The following is a 12428-nucleotide window of genomic DNA, read 5'->3' on the forward strand; positions in this document are numbered from 1 at the left end:
ATCTAACACAATTGACGAGCTTAATTTGATACTTACTGCTGATTGTAAAAAACAAGTCGACTTTTTTTGGTATGTGAAACCTTCTTAATTCGTCTTACCATGACAGTGAGTTTCATATTAATTGTTTCAATTTAATCAGGCGGGACCATCCAAATGTGAAACTCTGACCTTGTTTTCAGTCGTAGAATTAACCTAGAGAACAATTTTCGTGAAATTATGTGGATTGAATTAACTCCACCCAGTTGTAGGTCTATTTTACTTGGTTGCGTTTATAGGCATCCAGGTACTGTTCATAACACAGATGTGCTGTTAGCTCATAACATTGAAAAAAGCTTACCTAGAAGGAAAAGAAATGTATATTTTTGGTGACTTTAATTATGATGTTCTATCTAATTGTACTCACTACTTGTTTAATTGCTTAGTTGATTTGGCCCTTTCTCAAATTATTATTGGTGTTACGAGGCCTGCGTCCGGTAAATATATGGATATTTCGAACTACAACCCTATATTCATGGTTCGTAAACTCCGTTCCTTCTCTAAATCAAACAACCATGTTTCTATTCGCTATAGAAATTTCAAAGTGTTCGTTGAGTCTCTAATTTTGGCTGACATTCTGAACACGCCTCTACTTTCCGTACACAATATTACTGATACTAATTTAGCATTTGAGACATCTCATTCTATTTTTAATAATATTTGTGATTCGCATGCACCATTTGTTTGTAGACGTGTGAACAAATTAAGACAGCCAGGATGGCTGAATACGGACATTCTATCTAAAATTAGAGAAAGAGACAATCTTCGGAGGTGTGCAAGTACTTTGAGTGATGTTATTGTCCTAAACCAATATAGAGCCAAACGTAATTTGGTAGTTAATTTAATCAAAGCTGCTAAGAAAAACCATTATATTCAACTTATCAAAATCAATAGCTTCAACAGTGCCGACCGACCGACCGACCGACCGACCGACTGACCGACCGACTGACTAAACAACTAACTAACTAACTAACTAACTAACTAACTAACTAACTATTATTAGCCGACTTCATTATGAATGTGAGAAAACATGTCAGACTTTTAAATTGGCATTTGGTGTGTGGAAAATCCTGCAAGAGAGGATGACTGAGTGATTGCTATAGCAACACTTTCCACAGGTTGCTCATGTATCCAAATCATAGTACTGGTAATATGGTTGTGTCATACAGAGTATAAGAAACAAGTTTATTTTTAAATTGAATGAAGGTCTACAGATATCGCAAAAATTGGATTGTGCCGGTCTTATTAAACTATGATGCGTGATGGAAGTCTGCCCTAATTATAGACTTGAAGAAGGTTCTGTGCTGATATGTAATATATAGCTATTAGTTTTGTACTACTTTTTATCGTGAATTGGCAATAATTTAATCATAAGGATTAACACTAGTGTCGTTTTACTTCCTGTGTATTTAACTTGATACCATATGAGGTTATGATATGCCTATGATTGCATAATTGATTAAACCCGTGGTTATCATATATTGATTCTAATGGAAAGACAAAACCGTGTCACAAATGTATGTGAGGTACATGCAGATAAATTTAGGCTTAGCGATATGCCTCGATCTTGAAAGGCAAAGGAATCATCACACATCGTCGCCATTTATGATTGCCCGTATTGTTTGATGCATTAGACGTTACTAATTTGACGGTTCTCTGATTTGTGTCTTTGAAGTCAATCAACTCGGAAGCAGCGAAATCATAATTTCTGTACTATTACGAAATCAACAGCCCATATAAAACTGTATTTTAAATACATAAAATAGCTAACATATTGTAAATATATACCAATAAGTCTTTCAACATGGGAAACATCATACATCAGCTACTGAAGGGAATACATCCTAAATATATTTCAAAACATCAATTTCAAATGGTAAGATCTTCTCTGTGTCGGAAATTTCCCCATTCACCATCAACTAAATAGAATGGGCTCGAAATTTATTTCCAATACATCAACTTCCAACTGCTCAAATATGCCTTTGACACAAGCCTGAATTAGATGTATTTCAAACGTATTCAAAACATATCAATTTAAATAATAAATCTCATTTTTACAGTGCGCTCTTTAGATGACGGTGTTGCATTATGGGTTATATTGATTAGTAATTGATGCGGTTTTGTGGTGTTTCTGAATCCACTGTTTAAATATAGTACTATTAGTAGCAGTGAGTTGGAATGTCTGGTGTATAAATAATATATTCGTGTGAAGTTCAGAATGCTTGGCCTTAGTTTGTAACTAATTGAATATGACGGGAATGCCGGTGATATTATATGCATGTTGTATTTGACCAATATTGAAATTATAGTAATTCATTGTAAGTAACTTTTCATATATTGTACAATCCAGTGATACATTGTGCGCACAAAACAAATAATTTTGTGTTTTTATAGTGTTTTAATTTAGTTTGTCACTCCATGTCTTTTTCGTGGTGTTGGGAGGTAACACATATCTCCTAGCTCGGGTCGTGACAATTACCTACACCTTGGTTTGATCACGCCTTTCATAATCCATGACGACAAAGCAATAGTTTATCAAGGTATGTCGAGTTATTACTACTTCCTTTATCTGTTTGCCATAGAATAACATTCTAATGGTTAGCTATTCCATGTTAAACGAATTCCCCAAAGACGGCAGCACCATTTGCTGTGTTATAAGTTCCTAATCACATACATTTTCAGAATTGAATCTGAACCTGTGCTATTTGTGGTGAGTATTCAAAACCTACAAATGTCACAGTACATGAATTATACAATCATTAGAGATATTCTCAGTTCAGTCCCCTCATCAACTTAATAATTGCAGTTGATTTGGGTTTGTTTTTTGCATTAAAACTTGTATAGCTCTTGAACAATTCGCATTGTTATTAAAGCAGGGTACCTTTGATTCTACATGGAAAGATGTATTGTTATGTTTTTAAGGTCGAAATGTGCAAATTTGTAATGAGTAAAACCGTATAAAAAATATTCGGTAGCGCTGCGGAGAAACAGCTGCAAATATAATTCACTACTATTTCCCCATTAAAAACTAGATAAAAAATTCTTCGAACGTACCGCCATTAGTTAAAAAAAGAAGCACAAACCGTTGATGTAAAGAATGTTTTGAAGTTGTCAGTCAATATGTCAGTATGATAGGATAAGTTGCATAGACATGTTTTGAATACAGTCACCTGACTACCCACAATTCATCGCGACCTCGCCAATTCACGAGAGCTTATTAATGTGTATATTGTGTTGACAATTCTAAATCAACTTTTGTGAAGTGGATATTATCAGTGAGTAAGGGTAAACAGCAAAATAATTTGTATTTACAATTGCCTGTCAATTACGTTTATTACTCGAAATTCCATGGATTTATCTGTCACGCATGAATGGATGCCTTCTTAAATAATACACCTGTGGAAATTATAGCAAATCGCTGCTGGGAAATCCATTGGAAGAATACAGTTAAACCGGCAAACTTCCGAAATGAAATGGTAACACAAGACAATGTTAATATTTACAAAGACAATTGCGTAGTTATCAGTGTGCTCAGTACGGGCAAATACAATATTGGTTCATGTTAATGTCATTTGAAGTTGACGTTGCTAAAGATAACATGACGTTAAAATCATACAAAATTTAACACATACTTTTTATATAGGCAGAAAGTACTCCAGTATACCGCATTTGCACGTCAGTACTCACATTATGTACTTAGTCAAAACAATAGCAAATATATTCTGAAACTCAATCGTCCATCTATATGTATAACGTGAATGACTATATGTTTCAATGGATTACCTATTCTTTCTTAGTCTTAAAATCTTATTAAGTAGTATTTAATATACCTGTGCGTATTGTCATTTGACCAAAAGAAGCTGCATTCTATCATTGTATTTAATATTCTATGATATTTTTCTCAACAAAAAGTACATTCAATGTCCAAGAATGTTGCCTTGAAAAGTTCCAAAGTCATGACGTCTCGCCAACTTTTTAGTGTTATTTGTTGCCCTGAAAAATATAGGGTTGTAATAATTCCGTTATCAACATCGATAATAATTACGTGAGTTTGAACTGTATATGATGAGTATTAAAAAAGGAATGCTATCTTTGTATTTAAGTTTTACTCTATGGTGCTGTTATCTCTTGACGCCGCGTCAAACAATTCGACTGTTTGACTATCGCAATCAGATCGATGTAAAACCTGTATCGCAAAATAGTCCGTAGCTCGATTACATTTTTAATGAAGCGTTGTGGAAAAACATATGTCAATGAATTATGTGTATAGAAGACAATAAATTAGATGAATTGTATCTATGAAACCGTCGTTATATGCATGGCACCTGGAGCCAATCGCTGCTGGGAAAGAAAGAAAAAACATTTGAATCGGCATATAACAATTATTGAACGAAATGATAAGGCGACAGAACTGATAAGATGATATAATACAATAATAGACATTTGTGACGTTATTAGCGTGTTCAGCTTCCGCAAAAAACACATTATCAACTTTCCATCAACCCGATAGTGAATATAGCCTTCATCTCCCATAAACATTTAATAACATATTAACCATAGATATAACTAATGAAATATTAATCGCGAATATTATAACACATCAACTATGAACACTTCAATCATAAGAATAACAAAATAGTTCTGGTAATGTTAGCTGAAGATAATATACCAGTGGAACAAGCTACGAGTCTACTGTCAGAAAGGGGTGGAAAATTTAATACTCGGGTTCTGTATTCATTTGTCAATTGACGATTGGCATAGAAAATGACATTTGGCGTAATAGTATGTGTGCGTATTGTGTATGACATGTATGAATTTGTGGTAAGCAGCTATTCAGTTATTGTAGCGATATTTATATATTGAAATTGTATGAATAATCGTGATCCAATTATGAAAAAAAAAACTATTGTTAATGTCTATGCCCGAACGTTCTTAATACATCATATTATCATCTATATATACTCGAAAAGTTTGAAATACTATTTTTATCATTGGTCAATTGGCGGGTTCACCTCGGTTTGGTAATGAGCATTTCAGGTCAAAACGCCCACCTCTGCTGGGATGAACATTTGCATTATTACATTGTGGCGCTTAATCATACGTGGTAGTCGCAGGGAGCATCTTCTTAGAGCTGTATACCCAGCACAAATATGTGAGTTGAACAAGTTTGCCAGCAGCGATATACACGGGTATTGTCTTGCTTACCTCCTAAGATTGAGGAACCTATGATAACTCACTAACCATGACCTTGTGCTACGAAGGTATGCAGCAAACTGCTTTACATATATAATATAAGTTTTGAGGAAAAACACTAAAAATGTATAAGTGACTGGAATGGATACTTCACCATTCATATAAATCGGGATCTCCAGAGACGTATATGGTGATAGCGATAACATCTGTATTGACAAATGTGTTTTGTTGTGTAGCCACTTGACATCTAGAATATGATAACGTCTCTCAAAACATAATCTTCATTGATAGACGACGGCATATCAAAACGACATCAATGACGCTTCGTGTCACCCATATACTCATTGGGTTATAGGACAACTGCCATTGTGAATTAAACAAATTTACAACACCTGCGATTGCCCATAGTTTTGAAGACAGGTAAAAAGACTCATAAAATGGTAGGTGGTGAGTGGAAAACTGCAAACAGTTCTGAACTAGACATTGGTAATTATATTTAAATCACGTTTACTAGAAGGATGGTCGATAATTTATTGTTAAACGGTGTGTATTGGCATAAGCTCAGGATGATGCGTTCCCCATATCATGAACATAATTGTATATCTCCACAACTTTCTTTCATAATATGAAAAGTCTGGAAATTGTAGTTCTCGTGACCTATGTTAGTATCATTATACGTTTACTCAAAATCGTGATCAAAGCCGGGCTAACTGCAATATAAGACATTCAGATTTACTTGGAAAATCTGTTTTTCTTCGACACGTGGCAGGTTTGTCTAATTTCAATAAAGTTACATCAAAGACATTAGAAAGAGAGGGACACGCAACTGCGGTATTTCTTTTCATGCAACGTATCTTGGTACTTGGTTAATCCGCTTAATATAGAGGAACTGTAATCCCGAGTTAATCCCTATCATCTTGGTAAACATCGTGAAAATGTCTCGTATTTCGCGTTATCTGAGTGCGCGAGTTGAGCGATAGTATGCTAATTAGGTAATTTTGTTTACAAGATGGCTTCCGAGTTTGCAAACGTGTTCGAAGGAGACGACGTAAATGTCAACATTGACGACGACTGGACAGATTTAGAAGAGTTTACTGACAACTCTGATGACGAAGGCACAACTGAAGATGTGGACTATAGCTCTCCGGCGAAAAATGCGCCAAAATCGGTTCGGCGTGACTACAAGTACCTTGAGCAGTATATTGCAATCGCCGTCGACGAGCAAGACAGTACCAAGAGAAAAATGTTCATTTGTAATCCGTGTCTTAAGCAATTCAAAACAAAACAAGGATGCAAGAACCATCTAATCGGTGTTCATAAACTAACAGGTATGGAAGTGTTTTCTAACGTTGTATGTCAAGTTTCTCTCGTGTGAAGTGTACACAATAACTTTGTCTAAATTCATGCACGGAGGTAAAAAAATACCATGGAAACAGGGGGGGGGCGTATTTTCCCTTTTTTTAGTCGCTTCGTTCCGTTCTAATATTTTCTGTTTTAAACGAACTTATTTTATTAATGTTCAAATTATTTAATTTCAGAACCAGGACGTATTGGAGAACCAAGTGCAACATGTAGGCCTACTGGTACTACTAGACAGGAAATAAAAGCCATGGGTAAGTGTTTTCACTCATTGTTTTGTTGTTTGAAACTTAACAAAGGCAATAGGTAACTCTTTTTCACTAACCCAAAACGTTTTTTGGGTTGTCTAGACATTTATTTTTTTAATAGTTTAAAAATACTTGTTATCTAAGTCAATAGAAAGATATTATTTCTATACTACAATGCCAATAATGGATCTAAATATTGGCTCAGTAACATGAATGGACATAATAATAGTTAAGGTCAAATTTGGTTCTATAACTCACACAAATGATCAAAATCCACAGTCCAATCTTACAGCAACATTATAATCTAGACATCAGTGTTTCTCTTGCAAAAGTTATTACAAACCAAAATTGTTTATTTCATTGCTGCTACTTTATATGTAAATCTGAATGCTGTGCATTAACAAACTGGATTAATTAAAAAATAAATACCTGCAGGATTACAGAATACCCACTTGGTTTTTATTATATTAGCATTCCTGTCCATCAACTGAAACAAGCTTAGGAAAGCAGTAATAAAAAAACACATGGGGACAATGACATAACTGATGACATCATCAACTGAACTCTTGTATATGTAATTTATTGTTTTTGCTTAGATTTATTATTACCAATAATATTTTATGATGCAACATGCAGCTTGGATGTGGAATGCCTTAAATATGTAATGATAGAATGTTGTGTGTTCATGTACATGCAGAAGTACTCAACAGGTCAGATGATTTTGCAGCTTAGTAATTACAACCATTTTCTCTTTTTTTTGTAGAAATAAAGTCAAAATTTACAATTGAAGATGCTTTGAAAAACCACGAACAACTGTTTACTAATGCATTGGAAAAATTTGGTGAGAAAGACATTCTGAACAGCAAGATGTTATCCGGGGTTAAAGAAACAAAGCTGGCTGTCACAAAACTGTTAAAAGGACAGATTAAAGAGGAAACGTCTTCTATTCTCCAAATTTTGTGGCCTGCAATAACAGCTGGGGACAGTAAACATCTAAGTCACAGTAGAAGGGAAGCAATATTTGCAAAATTTCATCAAGTGAGACTGTCATCAGAATTAAAGCAGCACATGGCAACATTACTAGCAAAAGCAGGTGCCCCAGTTTCATCTGTTGTAATGATGAGTATTGCAAGAGTATTTTTTGAAGCTCTACTCCTGCAACGAGAACGAGTTGAACTGAGTGACAGCAAGAGCAGCTCTACCCAAATGACAAAAGTTGAAGAGAATGTATTGCGTTATGCCTGTGGCTACATTCCAATGGCACTATCCAAACAGTTGCGCAGACGTGGGCCAGCATACATGGTTCAGACTTTGTCTACAATGAAAAGATCTGAAAACGATTCTCCAACATTTTTGGCATACACAACTACATGGGTTGACAAAGAAAATCGAGGTGGACTATTTTCTGTCTGTGACAAAACATATTTGTTTTTTCGCAGAGTGGAACATTTTATTAGACTACATTCTGCATCCATTGCACAGAATAAAACTATCCATGAATTTGTCACACAGTCAATCCTTGCTGATAGAGTGGCATTAACACACTGGTCAGACCTGTCAACCAATTTACAAGATGATGCCTCGCTCAAATTAATGCTCATGTGTGTGAAGATGTTAATAAATATCAGAGGCCATTCTGCTGCACGAAAAATAATTGAGGAATTCAAAGTAAAGAATGCCAAGACGCATCGCAGCAAAGGAATTCGCAAAGAACTGAAAGAACTTGCAGCTTAAAATCCTTAGTATCTTTGAACAATGCTGTTATATATATATTGAATACATTTTTTTTTATTTCTTGGAGGGGGTCTGGTATTGATAACTTGCAAGGATCAGAATTCGTCTATGTTATGTATCCACAGCATCAGCTCGGGGGGGGGGGGGGAGTTAACGAAATTTGGGTTGTGTCTACCAGTTTGTTTTGTTGGCATCACTGTCTGGCGCTGAGGGATGGTCAACTGCAAATATGAAGGACATTGCGAGCAACGTCCATCTCTGTACATCAGACACTGCCAGTGTTTCTGCAGTGATGGTCCCAGCAGAAGCCATACACATGTCCCAGTTGTGTTTGTTTCTTAACATGTAAAATGAGCACAGTATTATATTCAATGTAATTTTAAAATCAAACGTGCTTTCTTTTCCTTTTTTAATAAAGTGTTCAAAATTAAATTGTGTATATGTTTTAAGCAGATTCTGTTGCACACCTTTTACCACTCCATCCTAAATTCCCTGATTTTTTTTTTCTTTCTAATTCACTGGGGAAAACACTCTTGTCTGTGTGGTTATGCCTGACAATTCACCAAGAAGATTACTGGGTGGTCACATATGCATTTCAGTAAAATGACAAATACCTTCATTTGCAATATTATTATAAATGGCATTTATTTAGTGTTATTTAGACGCAGGAATATGTACAGAATAAGTAACCAAAATATTGGCCAGTTTCAGTCTCTACATTACTAAAGTTGCAAAAAAAACTGCCAGGTAATTACAAGCAATAATCACCGTTGATTTTTCTGTAAAAACAAACTTGTGTGTAATCCCTCATGTTGAAAATAGCAATTTTAACAAAAATGGTCTAAAATATGGACCTCCATACACCAGTATTGTCACCTGGTTAACAAATCTGAAACTACTTTTGAGAACCATCAATGTTGATAGAATTTTTGACCTCAACATTGCAAGAACATTTATGCCAATTTTCATGCAAAGTGGCATTTTGGATCCAAAGTTATTGGACATTTTCAAACATCCCAGAAGTAATCATTTTGTAAGTATTGTTATTGCTGCAGTACCAAAATTAATATACATTTAAAGTAATAAAAAAAAAAATTAATATACATTTACTAAAAAAAAAAATTACTGTGTGATGTGACGGCGATTGGGCAGAGGAGTATCATCAATTCGTGAACTCGCCTCTATTCTGACATTTGACCCACTGACTCTCAACAAGTTTGATGATTTGAGCTGTAATGCATTAGCATTGTAACTGAATTGCTGGACAGATGGGGCCTCGTTACCACCTTTCATCTGACGTTGGTTACCAAAATACGCTTCCAGTGGGTCTTGGTTGAACTTCTCTGAAAGGACACACTGCACGCCAGGTTGACTCAACAAGAATCTTGTGACTTCAACAAAAGAGTTGACTATAACAATAAAAAGAAATAATGTCAAGGAACAATTTCTTGAATATAATGAAGATGGTACGTACACATTTCTAGTTCTCAAGACATAATTAGATTAGAATACTAATAATATAATACTAGGCCTAAAGTACAGCTGCATGTACAATGACAGGGCACAAAACAGTAAGCCATGTGCCCACAGACTACCAGTTTCTAGAATGGGGCCACCACATTTCAAAATTGGTAGCTCACAATGGCTACCACCAATCTGTTACCTAGTGTTGTTTATGTTTATTTCTGTTCTGAAACAATGCTAAATTGAAAAAATTTCTGAAAATGTTAACTACCACAAATTGATAGTAAACTTGGGCTACCCCCCTCTTATGCACACACCATGTTACTGCAAAATACCACATTTTGGTTAAACGTCACAACAGAAGTGGAAACAAAATTAGTTTTTATTTCCATTGAACTGCAGGAATTTGTGGAATTATGTCATTTTGTAGACATGCTTATGCTAACCTGTCATACGTATTCCCTCCAAAGTTTCTCTGCTCAACTTCATACGAACTCTGTCACTCTTGGAAATTTCCACTCTTTGATCAACTGCCTCATCCCAGTCAGCAAGATACTGCAGGAAATCCTTTTTGAGCCACTAAAGATAATAATCATGTATGGAAAATAGATAAAAATTATAAATTTGTGGTATCTCAATGTAGTTATCACACTACAGAGTGTAACACTTAATAACAATAATTTTAAAGCAAGTAAATATTATAATCACATCTTGTTACTAAAGTAAACATCATTTTTTCATACAGACCGATGAATGAACTCTTACAATATTTCATACGGTACCGGGGGTAATATGAAATACACACCTCTAGTCTTGGATCTGCAGGATTGTTGAATGGTAGCAAGTTTGGTTTTCTTTTATTTATACTCTCTTTCATACTCCGTACATTGAGACAATCAAAAAATTTGTCAAAATTTCTGACAAATTTAATGGTTGCTTGGTTCCCATTAGCATGGAAGGCTTCTAAGGCATTGGCAACCCTTGAGCTGAGAACCTAAAAGAAGATATATATGAATCTGACTGAAAGATGTTCTCTAATGAGCTACTGTAAAACCTGTAATAGAAGCCACATGCAACGAGTCGCCTTTGAGTGCACTGCACTTAATTAAAAAGATGTTCAGCACCAGCCCTGCTTGTTGATCTTGTGTGAGTAAAAGCATGTACTTTGCTGTCCCAATTTATGTAAATACAAGGCTTTATACATGTACTTGAACAATTAAAATAATACACAAGACAAATAGAAATTACAGTTTCAAAGTTCTTGTGTCAGATCGCATCCCTCCAGTACTAAGCTTACCTGTACAGCATATTTCACTTTCATGCGAGAAAATGAAGACAAATAAACATGCTCATATTTCAGCTTGTTGGCTAAAAATAATCCATTCCTTTCTAAATCTGCCTTATACAAATTTATGACAGCTGTCCATAATATATGTTCACCATTCTAAAAAAAAAATAGTATTTACTGTTAGTGACATCTATATAATGCAATGGTGCAAATAAACAATGTAATATTTTCAGTTACTATGTTGGTATTATGTTAGCATTGAAATGTAATAAAAATGCTGATAACAGTAAAAAGTAATTAAAATATGTGAATTCAGTCCTGTAAGTATTTTTCACTAATTATATTTAGTTATTTAGTATTTTTCCATCTAAGAAGACTGAACAACTATATTTATTTTTCAAATTGGCTAACTGGTTCATTACCTAGCAAAAGACAGGGTGGCATAGTAATGTTACTGTTTTATCTTTCTAACATGCAAAATACAAAATAGAAATCACAAACAGCCATGAAAGCCCTTCCTTAACAAGTTATTGTATGTCCCCATCAGAGCTAAATAGTCATTTTAATAAACAGAGATACTGTGATAATCAACACTCACCCACAACATTCTCTTCTTATTATGGAATCCAGAATTTGCCCAACAATTCCTAGTGGTTTTCATCAGATGTGGGACATCAGAAAAGAAATACAACATCCTTCCATCATCTGCAAATACATTTGATGTACAGTAAACCAATTCATCCATGGGGTCATTTTTATGTAATTTAATAAACCTTCGATTTGGTGAGGCACCATCGGCTGTTGATGCGATAACTTTAAATCCAACTCTTTCTAGCCATTCCACTGCCTCCCACACCAATGGGAAAAGAAAGTCGGATGTAATAGTTGTTGTCGCAAAGTGAGCAAGCGGGTACTCCAGACGCATAGTTATACCCCGAACCATAAATGCCAATATGTACTTTGCTATTGGCTTGTCAGACGATGTCACATCCCCTTCATCTTTCATCCTTCTTTCAAATTCCATCAGTGCATTGCCAACATCACCAACATCAACAAATCCTACCAAATCTCCAGTGTTTTTATTGAATACTAGGTCAGATCGAATA

General features: G+C 35.0%; 1 protein-coding gene across 1 annotated transcript; it reads left to right on the top strand.

The window, feature by feature from the left end:
* The first annotated feature begins 6238 nt into the window (after positions 1-6238).
* LOC146735634 (uncharacterized) lies at positions 6239-8570 on the top strand. The gene is made up of 3 exons (XM_085505965.1): positions 6239-6557; positions 6768-6842; positions 7600-8570. Exons 1-3 carry the CDS (start codon positions 6239-6241, stop codon positions 8568-8570), a joined length of 1365 nt encoding a protein of 454 aa, XP_085362091.1.
* The last annotated feature ends 3858 nt before the right edge of the window (positions 8571-12428 follow it).

Source organism: Saccoglossus kowalevskii, chromosome 12 (assembly GCF_978046115.1).
Source record: "Saccoglossus kowalevskii chromosome 12, keSacKowa6.1, whole genome shotgun sequence".
In the NCBI taxonomy this organism is placed as follows: domain Eukaryota; kingdom Metazoa; phylum Hemichordata; class Enteropneusta; family Harrimaniidae; genus Saccoglossus; species Saccoglossus kowalevskii.